The 22,478-nt window shown below is 37.1% G+C and overlaps 1 protein-coding gene across 1 annotated transcript in view; it reads left to right on the top strand.

Moving 5' to 3' along the window:
• LOC117707414 (inactive 2'-5' oligoadenylate synthetase 1C-like) overlaps positions 1-19,516 on the top strand; it is a 43,425-nt gene extending 23,909 nt beyond the window's left edge. Inside the window, 2 exon segments of the mRNA XM_034500826.1 lie at positions 18,132-19,197; positions 19,416-19,516. Coding sequence (XP_034356717.1) covers positions 18,132-19,197; positions 19,416-19,516 — 1,167 coding nt within the window.
• Positions 19,517-22,478: the final 2,962 nt, after the last annotated feature.

Here is a 22,478-nt window from a genome sequence, read left to right as displayed (position 1 = left end):
ATAAGATTCTTAAAGCCTTTTCAAACAATTCTTAAGTAATTTCCCACAGAGATGAAACTTAAATCCATGCTTTTAGAGATGTTCAGTTGATTAAAGGTTCATCAAATTCTTAGAAGAATAAACAGACTATAGATTTGAAAAAATTTACAGTTAATACATGGATTAAGTGTACTTACTCACTTAATTGGACTGCTATTTATTTCTGTTTCAGAAGGAAAAAAAACTTTTTTTTTTGACCTTGAGTGCATAATTTATATTTTGTGACACCTAAAATAAACAGTTCATTGCTCTATTTATACATCTTTCTAAAGTCTTTAAGATTCCATTTGATTCACTTACCTTTGGATGACTGAAATTTAACACATACAAAATGTCATAGCTTATTATTAACAACATCAGTTGTGCCCTCGTAGGGTCATTTGACAATCATATACTGGGGGGAGGGGGTTCACAATGCATTTTTTTATATTGCAACTGTCAATTTGCTGTGCCCATTTTCTGAAGAACAAATGAAATGTACATTTGTTTGAATAAATAAACAGAACATTCAAAAATATTTATGGTCTAGCAAGGTGAACGATAAAGACAGATTCTAAAAAATATTTCATTTGACTAGAGACATTTCTTGGTATGGAGATAATAAAATGATAACAAAAAGCTTTGACCACAAACATAAATCTATAGTTATAACAAGGTCTATTACCTGAATGAATTCTAGATTTGTATACTTATGTGGTCATGTGCACATCACACATCCTTGGACATTTAATATATGCAGATAATGTAATAGTCTGAATGTCAATTTATAATGCATTTGTCACAAACCTCTTTCTTATATTTCTCTCTTCAGTGGAAGATGGTTCCATCTTTCCAGTCTTTATCACCTAGAGAATAGTTGTTGCTTTCTGTTTTTGTTTTTTTAATTCATATTTAATTCATATTTTTAATTCATATTTTTATTTCAGTTTTGTAATACAAGTTGATTCTACCATTATAACACATTCTGAACCTGACTACAAAGCACAAACTTTACTGGAGTTAATTGTCATCATTACAGCAATGTACTTTGAAGTCCTTATGAACAGCATTAAAGAATACTCAAAGACTACTCAGCTATGGAGAAGACAGTGTTTAGTTCTTGTGGGTCTCTGTTCACAGCATTCTTTCCAAATTATCCACACATTCCTGCTATCCACACATTTCTGCTTAAGAACAACTTGACATATACAACTGAGTCACTTGAATGTCTCAATATTCCTATAATTTACAGCACTAGATATCACTAAATTTGAGATCCATTCAGTAGAGTAAATTGCCAAATACATCACACAAATTAGATCAAGCAAAGGATCACCAAAATAAGCTTCTGAGATGCCCAAATAAGCTTCTAAGAGGAAGGCAAATCCTTTCCTCCCTTAGCTTCTTGGGTGTTCAGATAATAAAGGGTTTTGGCATTCTCATAGCACTGGAGTAGTGACTCAGGGACTTACACATCAATTGTCTATTGTGATAGGCAAACTAACAAATACAGAGTCTTAAAGAATGGAAACCATCTGGATTACTATTGCCTATTGGAAGAGGTATTTTAATCCAACAACATGGCTGCTGTGATCTCATCCAAAGCTGTGATCTGGCTAGAATGCAGAAACTCCACACACACCTTTAATCCCTTTTGTTGGAATACAGACACATCCATTGTACTCACCATTAAAGTAAAATTAGTTTGAAGAAGGAAGCAGGTATGTTTGAAAGTGACATCTAATTGAGGGGTAGAAAAGTCACAAATCAGAGAAAGATTTTACAGTGTGAGTCAGAGACAGGATATGTCCAACTCTCACAAGAACAGCACAGGAAAGAGAAGTTATTTAAGAGCAGTGCAGGAAGAGTCAGAGTTGGGAGTCAGTGCAATGAGTGTAGCACAGTGGAATCGAGTTCATTGTTGAGTTCAGGCAGTTCAGGAAGGTCAGCAGAGACAGTTGAAAACAGAAAATAAGACCAAGCCAGAAGACTAGAACAAATTGCCAGAGTTATTTTGAGGCCAAGCAAAGCAATTAGTGAGAAGCCAAGAGAAGTCAGATTGAATCAATCAGCTTATAGAGGAGTTTAAGCCAGAATAGCTGAGTTGAACCAGCCAGCAAGAGTTCAAAAGGAGCTAGAAAAGATGGGCTTATTCAACAGTAAGCCTCCAAGATGACAAGTACATCAGGTGAATCAAAGAAGATTCATATCTGGCACCCACGTAAAGGTTACTTGAACACCTGTCTGTTTTTCTCTCTATATATCACTACAAAATATGTATGTGTTTCATTTGTTAAATATTTTTATTTTGTGCTTTGCTTGTAACATGATAAGAGCATTGAGGCTTTTGTTTTGTTTTGCTTTTGAATTTGGTTTATGCTGAAGCATGATCCCCCTTGAAAGAGAATCTGGTACATAGGAATCAATAACTACTTTTCAAATACCAATCAAATGCTATAGACAAGAGAGGAAAGTGGGAGATGGAGACAAAGTAAATCAGGAAAGATGAAAATGTACCTAAGAAGAAAACAAAGATTTTGAGAGAGGGAGAGACAAAAACAGATTCATAGAATATGTGGCATGCAGCAGAGAAGAGGCTACCATGAGGAGAAAGAGGACAAGTTAGCACATAGGTAAAGGAATTGGAGAGGGTATTGGAAAAAGAAAAAACAATAAGAATAACATATGCAATAAAATATAATAGAAAATACCTACATTCATAACTATTTTAACACATAATAATAAGAAATACAATGCCTCCTATTACTGATTATACTAAAAAAAACAATGATACACATATTTATCTCAAATTACTGTATCTTTGAAGAATGACCTTTATATAATCAAAATTTATAAATTACAAAGGATTATATCATGAAATGTCTTATGTCATGTGAACGAAATATCAAGCTTACCATCTTTTTCAAAGCTCATACAAAATTGAATCTGCAAAGAGTGGAATAAGGAGATGTTTTAATAAGGATACTCTAATGAGACCATAGGGAATTTGAGCGAATAGTTTGCTGCAGAAAATGACACAACAGAAAATATAAAAGAAAAAAATCCATAGAACTAAATCTCTGTCCAATATTCAGAAATGAAGTAAAACATTGGAGAATAAAGACCAAGAATATAGAAGCAGGGCTCATCCAAAAGAAGCTTATATTGGATTAAAAGTTCATAATTAGATTTAGGGAAAAAATATAAGATGGTTTAAAAAAAGCTTTATTAAAAACAATACACCTCCAATTGAATTGAACACTGAGGTTGTTATTATTTCCATGCATTTCCCTTGTTTCTGTGTCTCTGAAGTTATTTTGGTAGATGGTGTTGGCACAATGAACATATGACATAGTCACTGATCACATAAACCCCAGACTCAATGATGTCATAGTCAAAATTTCAAATTGGCTATCAAAATTTTATATTACAAAATTAAGAAATGCAATAAATCAAATCACAATATTATTTTTATTGATGTAACTAAACTTAAGCAGATAAAGAATGTATTTATAACACCAGTTAAACTTAAAGTGTTCCAATCCTGTTAACTATTCTTTTATGATCCAATAACAATTTCCCCTATAATTCACAAACATGAAAGTCTTTAGCCTATTAATTTCTATTTCTGTCATAACACAAAATATTTTATTACCCAACATCCATTTCAAAACTATCATCTGAGCCATTTCTACACTTTTCCCAATTATACATCAAATATACACAGTATTATTTAAAACTTCAAATAAACATTTCATAGAGTTTAGCAGCTTGAGATAAGAAAAAATTACACAAGAATAAGTGAAATTATTTATCCACACAAGAGCCATTATTAGAAAAAGCTGAAGACTAGTTGAAGAATTTGGAAAGTACACCTCAAGGAGAGAGCAAACAAAATAAAAGAATTTGCCATGGAGTTACATTAAAACCTCTGGTTTCTGAAACCATAGGTAAACAGTGCCAGCAGTATCTGCCCTTGTGTCATGATGCTAATCATGAAATGTCCATGGTCTGACTGTTGACCCCACAAAATGTATGGAGGAGGGGCATGTTGGCAGTAAAAGCAACACAATATATCTACAGGTGCCTAGCCTATACCTCACACAGTTTATAGATTCTTGAATCTCAGCTCACTGTAATCTCCTTTTAGGCCCAAAGCAAGATAAAGCCATTGAGAAGCCACCCTCAGGAAGAATTCCCATTGTCCTTTCAGGACTAGGATAATGATTTGTATGATAGAGTCTGGTTACTGTTTTCATTATGCCTATTTTGCCATGTGATGTGCCTTTTCTTCACATGAGTTCCCTCTAGGGAATATTGTTTGACATGTGGAAATTCCCAAACCATATTCAGGTGGCTAATAAAGGTCCAATTGTGAGTCAAAAAATCTATTTTCCTTATAAAATAACCAGCCTCAGGCATTTTGTTTTAGCAACACAAGTAGAATGCCCACCTGATAATAGTGTCATAAAATTTATTACAGGATGCTTAATCTAAATTAAATGAATATGTGACTGGAATTTGTAACTCTAGTGCAGAAAATACAAGATATTTTGGATCAAAATATATTTTAACTGTGCACAAGATACTTGTACTTAATGGTCCTACTGACATGTACAGTAAATTACATTTAGTCCTGTGAACAAAAACATCTTTAGAGGTTATAGAAACTAAACAAGGCAATGACGGGAAAATGGCTTCATTTTAATGAAAAGTGATAATTAGAGAAGAAAAAAAAGATTCATTGACTAGAGTTGAATGAGTTGTCTATAAAAGGAAAGCATGAGCTGGGAGTCTGCCAGGACAATGATGTAAATTAATCAAGTTAATAAAGCAGATTCAACAAATTTGAGTGAAATAGCAATTATGACAAACATTTGCTTTTCAGCTCTTTTATTTAAAATTTTCATGCAGTATATTTTGTCCTGATTCTCTCCCCTTCCATGACTTCTCCATCTTTTTGTGTACCCAATTTTGTGTTATCTATTTTAAAAATAAAAATAAATAAAAATAAAGTGAAGTAAAATCAAGTGAATAAAAAAATCCAATAGGATAAAATCAAACAAAAAAAGCAGAAGGCACACACACTCACAGAGAAAGAGACAGAGAGAGACAAAGAGAGACAGAGAGACAGAGACAGACAGAGAGAGACAGGGACACAAACAGAGAGCCAGTGAAATAGAATCTACTTTGTTTAAGCATTTTTTCCTGGACATGGATCCTGTCCTGAACAGCAATTGATATATCCAGTGTTCCTCCATTGGAGAAAACTGGTTTTTTTTTCATCTCCCCCACTTGTATCTGCTGAACATAACCTCTCAATTAAAGGTCAGCCTTTGTATATGGTAAAGATTTTGACACTGGTAACACAAATAGACCTTAAAAAGCTAGGCAAGAATGGCTATTTTTCATATATGTCAATGAGCTAAGAAAATATTTATGGGATTGGTTAGTATGTCTAAATGTATCTAAGTCCTCTGGGATACTATTTACATTGACATTGTATGACTACCATTGCCTAAAAAATACATTAGAATAAGATATAACCTGAACTGTATGTAATATACACTATGTATGTCTATAGACACAGTATAATGCAGAACAGGGCACAACATATTTAGGAGAAGTGAGGTTTACCCAATATCACCACCCAATGGAAACTAGTTATAGAATATAGCTATGAAAGACTGACTGGCCCTATCTCCAGTAAACTTGAAACACAGAAATATCCAAGTCATGTTCGGTTGTAACAACTCCTACTTGTAAAGCTACATGCTGGGGCTGGAGTTGTTAAGGGATCCCATTGCTCTTCCAGAAAACATATTCAATTCTCATCACCCACATGAGGCACATGTAACTCCAGTTTCAAGGTATCTGACTTCATCTTCTGATCCCCAAAGGCAATTGCACTCACATGTATGTATCACCACAGACACGTGCATATACACATAGTTAAAAACAAAATGAGTATTCAAAACTACTCATTCAGAGTATTAGAACCAATTCTTTGTGAGTACAGGAAAAAGTATCACAAAATCTTATAGATATCTTTTGCAATAAAACTCATCTGCCTATATTGTGGGAGTGTGGGTTATTTCACTCGCAGAATTTAACTGAACTAACTTATGTAACTAAATCACAATACAATCTCTTTTTCTCTTTGTCTCTCACTCTACCCCCACGGGTATGTACACCGATTCCAAATTTCATTAAGAAAACAAATAAAACATTAATTAATTAAGATAATAATGCCACATGAAACATTATTTGGCTGATTTGGTAAAATATTTCTCACAATTTTTACCTTATTAATTTAATTTTATTAGACATAAGAATTCTCATTTTATACAATAGTCTAGCTATCAAAATAATCTTTGCATACACTATATAATTTTGGGAGTAAACAAATTAAAATAACAATCTACTGGGTGTTATTTGTTCAAAAGGTGGTATTGAATTCAAAAATATCATTTTGAGTCCATCTGGAATATTTTGCAAAACTTATGAATGTACTGAATGATCAGGTCTATTGCCACTTTAAAACGAACTATTTTTGAAAGAACCTATACCACTTGAACACAGAAAAATGTCTTGTATATGCACAGTATATCTAATACACGTGAAACAAATTAAAATTCTATGTGTGCCTTTCTTTGAAAAACGTGTTATACATTGAAACCTCATTTTTTCAATATCTACAAATGAAGTACCAGCAAGATGGTTCAGTGGGTAAATGCCCTGACAAGCCTGATGGCATAAATTCAGACCCTAAAACCCACATAGGAGGAGATAGGGACTGTCCTTTATGCTCTGTCTCTGTCTGAGTCTCTGTCTCTTCTGTGTCTGTGTATCTGTGTTTGTGTGTCTGTATCTCCTCTCTCTCCCATAAAAAGTAACACAAAATGAAAATTTATGCCCATGTTTTGGGCAACCATGTTGAAAAATAATTTTTCTTTCATAAAAAAATATTTGATTAAGTTATATTAGCAGAACAGGAGAATTTGATTGTGGTCTGCTCTAAACTACTAATGTCAATATTATAATTCTCTATGTATTAAAACTGAGAAAATCCACAGGATAGTCACAATTTGTATGCCTAGATATAAAAATTAACATATTTTTGTACCAAAATATATGAAACTATAATATGAAATATGAAATCTAAAACTCCTTGAGGAAAATCACCACACATACAGACTTGATTTCATACTGGCTTTCCTAAGGGATGATCTCAACAAGAATAGCCCTTCTGCTGGAAAACCAACCAGTTAAGAAATATTTTCCCTACTGTGTGTTTCTAGAAGCAGATTACAGCAAACAACCAGTTTTCCAAATGTGCCTTAGGTAAGGCCTCTAGGTGATTCTCCTGCCTACTTACAATGATTTCCCACTCTGGCTCAGAAATAAGCTGAATTGGTGGGCTTCACTAGCCAATTTAAGCAAAATGTGTGTGAACTCTGCTTGTCCAGACTCATGAGACCATCATTCTTCACCAGAAAGCTTCTTGCTACAAAGTGCTTTATGAGATTTAGCACTCCAAAAGCCAGGATTAAATAGTTACAAATTAATGATCCTCAGTGGACTCCAAGCTGCCCTGCTGCCTTCTAGAGCCAGAATATGACACAGGTTCAATTCTTATGAACAGTAATTAACATCTTACAGTCCCCCTTTTGCTAGTTACTTCACTGTGAAGTCTCCAGTCCCCGTGTCCTGCAAGCCTGCCACTACATATCTAGCTGCTAAATATTAAAAATAGTCTTTGTCTTTTTTTCTAATACCATGTCTCTCCTCGTATTGCAATAATCTTGACAAACAAAATGTATCCTTAGTTAAGTCTTAGTGTATTGTTTCATCCGTGTTACAGTGTCCAGACTCAAATATATCAGTCCTCATCAAAAAAGTCTGAGGTTTTGTCATTTGTTGAGTGTGTGTGTGTGTGTGTGTGTGTGTGTGTGTGTGTGTGTATGCAAGTTTCAGCAGACAGAGAGAGAGAGAGAGAGAGAGAGAGAGAGAGAGATCATTACAGAAAACTAGAATTTGTCAACATGCAGACTGCTTGTGAGGTACACAGTTCTGATTGCTATATATAGCAATTAGTCTCCCATATAAGACCCAGGGAACATTATAAAAAAGAGAGAGAAGACAGATTATAAAAGCCAGAGGCCAGGATGTCTTCTGCGATGGAGTATCATCTATATATGACAGGGAAGCTATACCCAAGAAATCTTTACAATAGGTTTGCTTTAAATGGCCTCCAAATGCCATGCAACCTGGGTTCGAAAATTTTCACAAGGCTTCATCCATAAGAGAAAAAAAATCATGGTTGTTGAGAGAAGAATCTGTCTTCTTTAAGAGGTCAGCACTCAGCATATATAAGCAATGATAAATGATATCAAAAGATTGTATTTATAAGCTTATATACATATGTGTAACAATTACAGAGTAGGAGGCAATAAATTTGGAAAGGGGTAAGAGGGACACAGGAGAAATAAAAAATAACTAAAAACCTTAAGTCATGTTTTTGACATGATCTTGAAATCACAGGTGGAACCTTCTTATACTCAGAAATAAGTTTGAAAACCATATGCCCCGTAGTACTAATATAACTCCAGGGGGAGTTTACCAGGTAACACAAGGGAAGAGATGTTGAGCAATGAACACAGAGGTGCACTTCTAGGATGACTGAACTTTGAATGCTCTTTATAATGCTTACTTACTTGATGTACCCAAAGCCAAATGTTGGAAACTATTGAGATATGATTAAGTAATTAAAACATATCATTCAAGTATAGTTTCATACAGTAATAGAAATGAGTAAACTATAAAAACAGCTATAAACACTGTAGATTTAAAGGAAAAAATGCTACCAGCAAAGTAGATCCATAGGATATGATTTACGTGATATTCTCAAATATAGAAAAATAAAATAAAATATTAGGCTTTTATACCATGTATGCTGTAACCCTATGAAAACGCAAGTATACCTTTAGGATAGCGGCTACATGTTTGTAGAATAAAGTTGAAAAAAATAGAAAACATAAGGCTTTGAAGCATCTGGGTAACATTTAAATAATTAAGGTGTATAAATGTTCATTAATGTTCATTATTTCTTAATCTAATGCAAATTACATTAAAAGTGATAACCCACCAACACAACAAGAAAATCCTAAGAAATAGAATGACAGATTTGACCTTGTGATGATGAGAGTTGGTTTGTGAAACAGAATAAGTATAGAGCCATTCTCATTTCTGTTGACAGTTTCTGATTGATTTTCTTATCTAAATAATTTTGCACTATACCTTGTGACTAATTTTCTTTGATTTAAAAGTGTTTATATTTTTAAAAAGAAACATTTATGCTTAGTCTTAAATTTCATTCCATTGAAGAGAATCTTGTTTTTAAAAAATCTCATGATTGCAAAAGTATCATAACTTTTATTTCAATGTAGGTTATGAATTACATAGCTATGTTACATTTTATAGTATCTTAAAGTGTTGTATTTTTCCCTATTGCATTATTTTGACATCAAATTCCAGGAAGATGCAAAAGGAAGCAATAAATTCAATCCTAAAGTTGATCAAACTTAAAATCAATAATCAACCTCTCATGAGATCCTCATTCTAAATTAGACAATTGTTGGGGTTGGTCTGAGTTCTATATTTCACCTGTGGCTGAGCTGTGATCACTTCTCTCTCTCTTGGAAGCCCCATATTCCAATGAGACTGGCTGGCTGATGAAAGCATCAAGAGCAGCATTGTCACCCTGCCTCATTGGGGGCAACAAGTTCTCAATTCATATAATTTTAAATTAGAGCATTGTCTGTCACTGTATCCAGTTGGATACTAAGATGGCATATCACATTTAGACCTCCATTGGCATTAATCCTTTGTCTTCTTAAATTTAACAGAAAAACTAGAGGAAGGAAAAGGTCTTGCCCTATGGAAAAAAGAAAATTGCAGCTCAGAGTTCTCTGGCTATAAGATATTTGTCAGTTCTTTCTGCTATACTACTGGCCCACTCTTTCAGGCTCACCACTACAGTGCAACACCAGACCAACCCCAACAGAAAATGTCTCCGGGTTTCCCTCACTTGTAAAGAGAAAAACACAAAACAAAACAACAACAAAAATATCAGACACTTCTGGACTTCTGCCAGGCAACCATTTGTAACTACATAACACTTACTGTGACTTCTGAGCCATTGCCGTTTCGAAAATCTTTCCCACAGATGTGGATTTCTGTTTTCACAGACATTTAAACTAGGCTTTGCCATCCTAATTTACATACGCAGACAGCAAAGCCTCCTTTGCATAATCTCAGCCTGAGTTTTGTCTGCAGGAAATGGAAGGGTTGGGATAGAGTTTGATTTTGACTGTGCCATGCAAGAGCTTCACTAATTACAACACCATTATAAAATGAGTCTTTGACACAGTATCTTGAAGAACTAACATGGTATGAAAAGAAAACACTTTGTGGAGAAAGCTTCATTTCAGCCCCTAGGGCTTTGAAACCTACAGTACAAGAAGCAGCAGAGGAGCAGTTAGCGAGCAGTAAGGACTTGCTCAGTCCCATAAAAATGTGCTGAAATGACAATAGTGAGTGTGTATCAGAAGTTTAATTTAGTCTCCTGAGCGACCTTGTTCATTTGATTGGGTGATATCTGAGAAGATGGTTTAAAGTAAATTTATGAATGCCTAAAGCAGAAGGTGGAGGAAAAGTACATTTCAAACAGCTACCCTGAAGATTTCTTGGATTAGAATAGAAAACGGAAAAAAAAAATACCAGTTTGGCTCATTAATAATTCAACAAGTTCTGATTTTAAAATCCCTTCCAGTCAAAATTCCTGAGTTGCTTTTTCCCAGAAAAGTCTTATTAGTGTGAGCTCTCAGGCATTTGTAAAATCTTTATTAAGACTGAATCTTTTGTTTGTGTTCAGTAGTACCCTCCTTCTCTGCCTCCTTTATTCTGCCTGGGAAATCCAGATGGTCCCAAACATGCATTCAGCACAACTAGCTGTTCAGCTTCTTCTCTACATGCCCCATACAGTACCGCTTCTTTCTGAAATACATGCAAAAATGTTAGACAGGCAATCAATAGAAAAATCCATTATCTACTATTTTAAAATATTTGTGTTGTCTAAAATCATATCACGTAAAAGACTTAAATTTTTCCTTTTTATTTCCAAAATTTTTAAGAATAAAATATTAAAAGTATCTCACAATACCAAAACCGGATAATACTAAAATTTACAAATGTGTTATTCCCATTGTGGTAGTCTGAATGAGAGTAGCCTCCATATATTAATATATTTGAAAGCTTAGTTACCAGGGAGTGGAACTGTTTTAGGATTAAAAAATATGACCTTGATGGAGTAGGTGTGCTCTTGGTTAAGGTGATGGGGGTTGGTTGTTGGTGTTGAGAGACAGCAGGCCCAGTATGTCATTTTAATTAGACCATTGTCTGTCACTGTATCCAGTTGAATACTAACATGGCATATCACATTTAGACCTTCATTGGCATTAATCTTTTGTCTTTTTATCTGTTTGTCTGTCTGTTTGCCTGCCTGCCTGCCTACCTACCTACCTGTCTCTCTGTCTCTTTCTCTGTCTTTGCCTATCTGTCTCTTCCTATTGCCTGTGGATCAGGATATGAAGCTCTCAGATACTGCTCTAGTGCCATGGCTGTTTAACTACTGGCTTTGATGATCATGGAATAACCTTCTAAGACTGTAAGTAAGTCTCAACTAAATGTTTTCTTCTATAAGTTACCTTAATCATTGTGTCTTGTCACAATAGAACAGTAATTGAAACACTCACTTAAATTCCAAGATTGTGAACACAGACTTGCACATAAACAACTGGAGATTTCTTTTAATTCAGTAACTATTGAACACTTATACCAGAAACTCCGCAGTACACTGGTTCCTCTCATGAGCATAAACTAGCTTCTGACTAGCTCAGGCTTGCAATGGGCTCCAGTTCAGATATAAGCATGTTCAATAGTTTTATGTAGACAAATGTAAAAAGTTGTTTAAGTACTTAACCCAGCCTTAAAGAGGGAGGCCAGATCTCTCAAAAAATGTAGTATATATGCTATGTTCTAAAAAAAAGAAAGTACTATATGCATACATATAAATAAATAAGTAACACTAAGGCAACTATATTTTATATTTACATTTATATTTTATATTTGGCCACTATATTTTTATATGTATATATCTATGATATGTGTATATAAATACAGTGTATATAACATATACATTAGAAAAATACATGTAAGTATATAATAAAGTTTAAATTAGAAAAATAAAGGGAAAGTGATGAACGTTAAATCTAACATCATTATATGGGTATAGGTTTTAAATGTGAAAGCTTTACCTAGGCAGCTGACTTCTTGGACTGTATATGTTGAAAGACTACAATGGTAAGCAAAATCATGTGCATATAAGCAACTTTCTAACTTTTAACATGTTTTAATTATGTGTCAACCTATAACCATAATATCTATTTCATTTATCATCATATTTGATCAACATGAATATTGATCAATATGTGCTAAGGAGAAGGGGATAAGGATGAAAGGGAATGTGACTTTATTCAATATTCCTTTATGTTTTCTTACCTTTGCTGATCAAAAATTCTGCAGATGTTCTGATTTAAAGGAGAAAAAGTTTATTCTGGCTGATGGTTTCAGTCCTTGGTCAATTGCCCCTGTTCTTTGAATCTGACATTCTAAAATGATCATGTGACATGGGAATGTGGTATATGTTTTTCAAGCCATTCAGAACTAAGGAGACAAACAATTCAATGTCCCAATACTATTTTCCCATACTGGGGCAGCAACTACTTATCTTTCTTCAACTATGCCCACTTCTAAAGGTTCTTCCACCTTCTTTAGCATCATGAGCTGGGAACTAGGCCCTAGAAGATCCAGAAATCATATCATGCCACTTCTCATGATCATATTTTATCTATGAAATTGTGAAATGCTCGTAGTGGAATGTGTATATTTTGAGGGAACAGTTTGCATTTGCTTCTTGCTTTTTTCTTGTCTCTGTCCATTCTAGAGAACTATACACAACACATAATAAGTTTGAATATTAAGGTGACACAGAGAAAAGTAATTAGAACAACTATTTAACATAGATATTTCATATGCATTTGTGTGTTTGAGTGTGTGTGTGTGTGGTACTCATCTATGTATGTGCACCTGTGTATACCAGTGTATATACATGTGTGTGGATGTGCCCGTACAGGTGAGAGGTCTACCTTGAGAATCATCCTACATCACTCTTCTTATTTTGGAGATAGGGTCCATCACTGGACCTGGAACTTGCCCTGCAAGCCCCAGGGAAGGTCCCCCACCCCAGCTCTGAAGTTATAGGCATGCTTTAATGTATCCAGATTTTTTACATGTGTTCTGAGTTTACCATTTGAGCTTCTCATTTTGGTAGGCATCAAGTATTTTACCAACTGAGCCATGTCCCCAGAACCTATATTTCATGTTTTTTGATGCAGGAAAGATGATTGTGAACAAAATTTCAAATAAGATAAATAACTTGTCTTTCCTTTTAGAATGTTTTAATACATTTTCAACACAGGGAATATAGCTCAGTGTACCTGGCATGCACTAGGCTGATTCCCTAGCACTGAAAAAAATCAAAGCAATGAAAGCTAGCATCAATTTCTTTTCTCTCACTTATCAATCCCTTATTTTTGACCCCTTTGTAATTCCAAAGGAGTACCATATATCAATAGTGAATCACTGATAACTGTTTCTAATTCATGGCTAGCCTTCTCATTGCATTTTAGAATCTCTAAGATACTCAGTTCTGTGTAATCTTCAGGCAAGTCCAGGTTCAGAGTAATGGCCCAGGTATCAATTTTTCCTGAGCCAACTGGTGAACTTCTGTGTACATTTTAAGATATTGAGCCTCTATCTGCAAGGAAGTAATCTGAATCTTGAAATGTTCTTCTTATCTCTCAGAATTCAGGGTATTCACACAAATGAAAATCTCCCCAAAAATCTCATATATATATATATATATATATATATATATATATATATATATATATATATCAGTAGCTAATGCATGAACTGACATTTCTGTAAAAATTGGTATTTAAACAACCTTCAAGTTCCAATCTTGAATACTCCAAAGCATTATTTTAGGTTCAGTGCATATTTTTGAATTAGTAGACACAGTGTTAGTCAATTTTTCTTGTTTTAAAATAATTTATTATGCAAAATAAAAATCACATTTCCTTACAAAATAAACTTCTAGCACTATGAAGAAACACAGCAGTTACTTCTGAACTGTTTTATTAATAATTATAAGTTTTTGAATTAAACTCTTCTGACAAAAAAATTTAAAAGCATTCAGAAATGTTATGGATATTTTATAGATAGAGGTCAGTGGCTTTAAAGTAGTATATGGCATTTCTAAGGACCTGAACTATTTTACAGATCACAAACCTCTCAAAATTTCAAATCAAACATAAGCTTGATATAGAATCCTATTGGAATTCATTTTTTTTTTCAGAGATTCCCATGGATTGGTATGCCCTCGGCCCAAAGTCACACATTGCTATCTTCAAGATAGTTTAGAACAAATTTATTAAAGAGGTGAAAGCCTAAAGTTACCAAAACCTAGTCAATAAACACATAGTACTTTTGAGTATACTGGCTTGTGAGCTACTGACAGGAGTGCTAGAAATTGAACTTGGCTCCTCTGAAAGGACGTTAAACTCCAAGTTAACTGCCAACTTGTTTCTTTAAAACCAAAAGTGGATCCCTGGGTAGTCTCAAACTCATGATCCTCCCGCCTTTACTTCTCCAACATATTCTACTGGCATGTATCACAAAGCAGCCATTTTGCACCTATACTAGAGTCTTCACCCCTATGTCTAGTGTCTTTGGGACAGGACCTTACTATTTATGATATCAACAGAAGAACACAAACATCAAGCCAACCACTAACCCTTTGATCTACAACGCTGGCTGTCCTGCTTGCAAGATTTACCATGGCAATGGTAACAGAAAACTTGTGAATGTATCCAGGCAATAAGACCCACTGCACAAGATGGAACCCACACCCAACACTGCTTGGATGACCAATAACCTGAGACTTAATAGGCCAAGGACCTAGGGTAAAACCAAATAACAGTGGTTAGAAGACAAATGTAGTGATATAATACCTCCTATTGTTATTCTACTTTAATAGTCCCTTGTTCAGCTGTCATCATAGTTCCCCCTTGAAGTAAATGGGAACAAATATAGAAACAGGCAACCAGACATTTCACAGAGAGTGAGAGGCATGTGAAAACTCAGTCCTAAATGGGATGTGTCCATCAAATTCTTCAACTCAGAGCTCAGAAAACCCCAAGGACGAAGAGACAGAGAGTGTAAAAGTCAGAGGACACCAAAACAACAACAACAGCAACAACAACAGCAACAACAGACCTCTATATCAACATGAGCAGCACCCATATGAACTCAGAAAAACTGAAGTACTATGCACAGCACTTCTAAGGTCTGATCAGGTCCTCTGCACTTACATTATGCTTTCTTATTCAGTGCTTTAAGGGGATCTTGAGTATGCAAACATATGGGGCTCTTATTCCTGTACTGTTGGGGGCCGACTTTTAGCAGAAAGCGGCTATCAGCTTTGCAGCCATCTTGAGCCATATACCCTGACATGTGACTTGGATTACAATAGCCTACAACAGCTGAGCACACTCCGATAATCTTGGTTTAGATACCTTGAGATTAAAGGTGCGTGAGATTGAAGGTGTGTGAGATTAAAGGTGTGTGATTTAAGAGTATGACTCAGAAGTGTAGAGATCAGATTTAGAGACAAGACCTAAGGGCATGATTAAAGGTGTAACTTAGAGGCGTGGCTTAGAAGTAAGACATATAAAAGGCAGAGGCAGACAGTAGAGAATCAGACATTAGGGAGACACAGAGGAGAGGACCAGACACAGCAGAGAGAAGACAGGTAGCAGGCACTTGGAAGAGAACTTGGAAGAAGTAACTTGGAACTTGGAGGGATTGGGAGCTAGGGACTAGGCACTAGGAACTCAAGACTTAGGACTTAGACTGAAGAATAAACGGGATTGAATTACACTCTGTCTGGTCTGCATTCTTCGAGTCCGTCCTCACTCTCGCTCTTGCTGAACCCCGACCCGTGGACCGGAGCGGCAGCTTGGGCCGGGATACAGTGGCCACCCAAACGTGGGTCAGCCCGGGCCTCAACATTTTGCTTGGGCCGCGACAATTTTTGGCCGCCCCAACGTGGGGCTAGTGTGGACCCCAACATTTCTGTACTTTCTCTTGGGCATTTTTTCTTCTGTTGTCTTCTCTTTCCCAACTTTGATGTTTTGGTTTCTGTTTAATTTTATTCTGTTGTATTTGAAAAATGAATAAATGAATGAATAAAACTCTAACCACAGTAAAGGCTAACAAATTAACTGCCACTTATATTTGCTGGAAGAGGAAAAATTAGTTTTCTTCAAGAGTGATGCTGCATATTCCAGGGCAGGTCTCATATTCAGAAGTAGTTGAGTAACATGTAATAGATTCTACAGCTTTTGTGTATACTTTTATTTGGTTACAAATTGGTGGGTCTTTTGTTGCTACTCATTTTTACTTTTAATTTTGTTTTCTTGGTTTAAGGGAAGGGTTGTTGTGTTTAGGTTTTGCTTGGGTTTTGTTTGTTGAGAAAGAACTTAAAATTGGGTTGGTAGGGAGAGAGAAGGAATGCAGAAGGGCTTAGGGGAGGTGAAGGATTAAAAAATGGCTATTCTAATTTTTATATTATTCAGTTAGGTTGTATATATATTTTCTCTTCCTACCTTTAACTTATTTAATTTTCCTACTTTGATTCTCTTCAAATTAATGAAACCGAGGAGAAGAATATTGTCAATTGGCTTATACTGTATTTCAGGGTAGATGTACCCTGTTTGTTTGTTTATTTAATATTTACATGGACTGTAAGCCATTTGAGCTGAGAATGTTCTTGCAGTAAATAGTCACTAAGAAAAGGTTAGGACTGGCTTAAGAGAAGTTTCTATTTTAATTTTTGGTCAGGAGAGTCAAAGAAACTCCCAAAACAATGTAGGCTGCCCTTGTTGTCCTTGGTTGCCTCCCAGAGGTTGGACTTTGGACACAGGACTCAGAACAACTGGATCTGATCTGAAAGCCTTCTTCCTGAGGAGGAGGTTCCATAGTAGCAGTAAGTGCTACACATGATGCAAGGACAGGGAAACAGCGCTACTCACCTGTCAAGCCTGTGAACCACAATGATGATCATATGGCAAGATATCACTAAAGGTGAAGCAGTGGCACTCATATTTTGGTGATAACTAACAACTGTATAACGAGGCTACCTTAACAATAGGTTAACTGTGCCTCATTCTGGAACTCTGTCCAACTCTCCAGGGATAGAGTGATCTAAGATCTTAGGGGAGCATCTACCACCCCAACTTGGATCAAGTATTATAACTCCTAACTGCATTCTAAATACTTACCCTTATATCCACAGATACGTGGAAATTTTAGCCCCTATCAGAGAAACTTACTTTTACAACAGATGGCATTACAGAAAACCACAACTGATCAAAACACAGAACTGATACTCTGGTATGCAGTTTCATGAGTATTTCTACAACAGAGCTCCTATAACCTAAGGCTCAGGGCAAACCCTGGAAGAGGAGAAGAAAAGATTGTAATAGGAAGAAGACCAAGGTTTGTGTTGTGAGATGGTTTGTCCTAGAAATGACAAGTAAGCCATCATAATAACATGTCAACAATATAGGTAACTAAACAAAACCTGAACAATGGCATCAGTGAATGTTTTTATGGAAGAGAGAAATCTAATGGGGCCCCACCCCTGACAAAAGCTGACAGGAAACTAAGTACTGCCAAGAGAAAAGAACTAGTTCTCCCTGGAAATGTGCCCTCACACCCATTGTATATCTAATACCAAAGGGGTCAGGCCTAAAGTCACATACATACAATCAATATAAATCAGGCTTGAACTGGAAGTTTTCTGGATATGTGATGCAGACTCACATTGTGTTCTGCTAAGACAGACTCTTGTAAAATTTTATCAGAGAAAAGTTCCATGGGATCTCAGCAGCACACCGGCTTGGGAGATGGACAAGTATATAGAGGATCACCTTCTTCCTGACACTACATTTCTTACTGGGGTCAGAGCAGACATTGACTTCATAAGTGCTTTCCTGAAGGAGAGATGCTTCCAAGGTGCCGCCCACCCTATGAGGGTCTCCAGGGTTGTGATGGGCGGCTCCTACGATGAACACACTGCACTCAAGGGCAGGTCAGAGGCCAACATGGTGGTGTTCTTTAACAATCTCACCAGCTTTGAGGACCGGTTAAACTGGCATGGAGAGTTCCTTGAGGAGATTCAGAAACACCTGTGCCAGTTACAGCAAGAGAAACAATTTAAAGTGAAGTTTGAGTTCCAGAGCTCAGAGCAGCCCAACTCCAGGTCTCTGAGCTTCAAGCTGAACACCCCTGAGCTCCAGCAGGAGATGGAATTTGATGTGCAGCCGGACTACGTTGTCCTGTATGAACTGAGAGACAACAAGTTCACTGAACCCCAATTATACAACCAAATCTACACCCAACTTATCCACGAGTGCACCACCCTGGAGAAGGAGGGTGAGTTCTATATCTGCTTCATAGACCTCCATCAAAACTTCCTGAAGCATCGTACAACCAAGCTGAAGAATCTCATCCGTCTGGTCAAGCACTGGTATCAACTGTGTGAAGAGACGCTGGGGAAGCAGCTGCCCCCATAGTACGCCCTGGAGCTGCTCACAATCTATGTCTGGGAACGTACGAATGAAAATCAACATGAAACAGCCACATCCAAGAGCTTCCTGACCGTCTTAGAACTGGTTGTAGATCACAAGTTTCTTCTAATCTACTGGACATGGTATTATGGTTTTCTTCATCAAGAGATCTCTGACTACCTGAACAGACAGCTCCAAAAAGACAGGCCTGTGATCCTGGACCCGGCTGACCCAGCAAAGAACGTGGCTGGTTCAAACTTAGAGGCCTGGAACCTTCTGGCAGAAGAGGCTGAGTCCTGGATGCATTTCTCTTGCTTTAAGAACCATGATATGTCCTGGATGTCCACCTGGGATTTATCGACCGAGAATAAAAAATGTGTCGTCTTGTGAACACCCAGCACTTGGTCAGGAGGCTCTGGAGTCAGGAGCATGTGCTCCTCTGCTGCAAGACCTTGACCTAGAGGACAGGATGGTGCTCCAGTCTCCAGTGACGGGCATCCAACCTGGGATCAACTCCAGGCTTCTGATCCCTGCCTGCCCATGGACAGCATCCTCACAGCCTTCGTCATCTGCCTTACCCTCCAACAGTGCTCTCTGGGAGTCAGACTCTGAAGGAAAGAGAACTCAAGCTTGACGTCCATCTGTCCAGCTGTTGGGAAGTCCCATCCAACAGTATCTGATCAGCAATAATAAACCACAGTAACTCATGAGGATGTGTGCACTCTGAGGGAAGAGACCATCAAGTACACATGTGTGCATGGGGAGGTGGTGTGTCCATGCTCCCCTAGAAACTGTGAGCTTTTGTTACAAGCTCCCCATGGGCCCAGGTAACTGTCAACCAGCAGTGGACAGAGCAGAACCCAACTTCTACATATTTTGATGTCTGGTGGCTTGGGATCCTTCCAGATCTCTTATACAAGAAATGAAGTCAAGAATCCTTGGCTCCCCCTGTCCATGCTCCCCTGACATGATTCTAGACTTTCCCCATCCCACATAGAAACTGTTTACCAGATGCACATGACCCTGAAGCCCTGGGAATCCGGTCAGGGTGCATCAAGGTGAACTGATTCTGCAGCATGCAGGCTGAGGTCCTTAGCACTGCAGGAAAATAAAATTGCATGCAATCTGTGACCACTGATGACGTTAAAACTTAGTTGTCTGTATGATGATAACATTTGAAGCACTGAATTAAATCACAGTGCACCAACTGAAAAAAAAAGTTCCATGGGAGGACATGTGATGTTTGTTGAGCATAAATAGGACCCAATGGACAGTGAAGGTTTACTTCCATAGCTAAGGTTCACTTCCATAAGCTTTGCAAAGCTTCCTTGGTCTCCTGTCTTCATTTTCGCTGATCTTCACTTTGTTGAGAGAGGCATGGCAGAGCACTTCTGGTGTTGGGCTGTTCTTGGTTGTTCTCAATGACCTATGCCAATTTGGCCAAAGACAGCCAGTTTTTCTAGATAATGCTACTGCTGCTGATTTGTGTTTACTATCCTGATGCTACTGAACTGGACTCCTGGCATTCTGACAAACAGCAATTGCCCCCAAGGAGCTACTTTTAAACAAGTCCACATCCCCTTGTCCTATTTACCATCTTTTCTCTCCTACCACTGAACAGTAGAAGGGGTGAAGGTCTAAACATTTGAAATCCCTTATTAAAAGTATGTTTTGAAAAAAATCTAAGCCTACACAGTTTAGGAAGGATGTATTTATATATTTATGCAAATGTACATATATTTCTCTATCTTGCTCCACCAGAAGGATTACCAATACTTTTTGTTCTCAATAACTACCATTAACAACCCTGGGCCAGGCTTATTATAAGAGTGAACAACCCTGCCACAAGGAATGATAAGCAGCTCATCATCTGCCAAGCGGCCATTGCAACAGGATTAAGGTTCTACTTAGACAAAGGTCTCCCTATTTATCATTATATTGATGATATCTTGGTATCAGGAGATTCCTTTCCCTCCCTCTTACAATGTAAGGATGAATTGATGCCTTTCTTATCCTTCCTAGGATTTATAATAGCTCCTCACAAAATACAGCTTATTTAGCCCATCAAATTATTGGAAATGGAAATTTCCCTCAGTTCAATACACCCTCTTATATCCACCCTTTTTATCCCTCAAACCTTAACTCTCACCTCCTTTCAAAGCTTTTTAATAAAACCTTAATTGTGTTCTTAATTGTGTTAAAGGCGTTCTTTTCTCACTAATACCCTACAACTTCTCTTTGGTCTTCTAGAAGGATAAAAACCCAATAACACTGTAGGAACAAGGGTGTTCCTTCCAAAGGTGTTCCAGAAGTCATTAAGAATCCCAATGTATTCAGACTCTCTTGGTTTTGGTTGCCTCTTTTCCTGCTTCCCAAACCAGTAAGTAGAAGGGGATACATCCTGTCTTTAAGATATTGACACATATGAGGGTGCTGCTGTTATTGGAATTGGAGACTAGAAATATTAGGATACACATACTCAAAATAACAGACAAATCCCCATAGGTGTATATTCCAGACCCCTGGCACAAATGCTGGAGAACAAGAATAGTTTTCATGTTTTATCTCCACCTGTTTGCTACCTATCTCTCTGCTGACTTACACATTTCTTGACCTCTTTGTCTGGTTCTGCAACTAGTCCTTGTCTACTGGAGTATTGTGGACTAGTAAATCAAAGTTGACAAGTAGGCCTGAGCCACCTTCTGCTCTTTATAAAACATCCAACACACAGCTAACCTCCTTTCCATAACAGCTCATCCCAACTCCTAGATATTGTTGGCAACTGTACCAATTAAATATCGCTTCATGAACCCAAAAGAATTTTACCCATATGAAAGTCAGAAAATATTGTGCTTTTTAGTCTGTCTTTCTGACTTTGCCTCATAGGGCCCTCTTCCAAGTTCCATCCTTCATGTTTCCGTAATACTACTGTAACCAAGCCAATGTGTTAACACACCCCACCCCACACACTGCTTTGTTCAATAACATCAACCCCTGCACTAACCCCCTCCCCCAAGGTTTTTGTACCCCTATAATGATTACTCCACAGGTCTTCCTGTCTAAGTCTGAAAATATTCATTTTACAGCTAGGAGAGAAAGAGATCTTCATCTTCTTGCTTATTGGACTCTGCTTGGCAGTTTTAGTAGGAGCTGCAGAGGATGCTGGGACAGCCCTGACACAGACAATGCCTGGTTGACATGACTTCAAAACAAGCTTGACTAGGCCATGGCCTCCACCTTGTGCATTCTCAAGTCCCTCCAGAAACAGATAACTTCCCTCATGAGGGTTGCCTTACAAAGGAGGAGAGTTCTCAACCTGCTGACAGCTGAGCAAGAAGGACTTGTACTGAGGGAGAAATATTATTTCTGTGTTAAATAATCTGGACCAGTAGAACAAAATCTACAGGTACTTGAGAATCTCCAATGAGATCTTTGAGCCTGTTATTTCCCGTGCCATACCATGATATGCAACCCCTCTGATCCTTTGTTTTGTCCTTCCTTTAATCCAGTACTGGCATTTGGGACCTTCCTCTTCCAGACCTCTGTTTCATCCACCTCTAAAATAGCAAGTAAGCAATATTAACAAAGTCACAACAAACCACGTTTTGGTTCAGTACCAAACCATTCTCAACCAAGAGATTG

This window comes from Arvicanthis niloticus, chromosome 4 (assembly GCF_011762505.2).
Source record: "Arvicanthis niloticus isolate mArvNil1 chromosome 4, mArvNil1.pat.X, whole genome shotgun sequence".
Classification (NCBI taxonomy): domain Eukaryota; kingdom Metazoa; phylum Chordata; class Mammalia; order Rodentia; family Muridae; genus Arvicanthis; species Arvicanthis niloticus.
The sequence above is the reverse complement of the archived record's forward strand: the minus strand, read 5'-3'. Positions and strand labels throughout refer to the sequence as shown.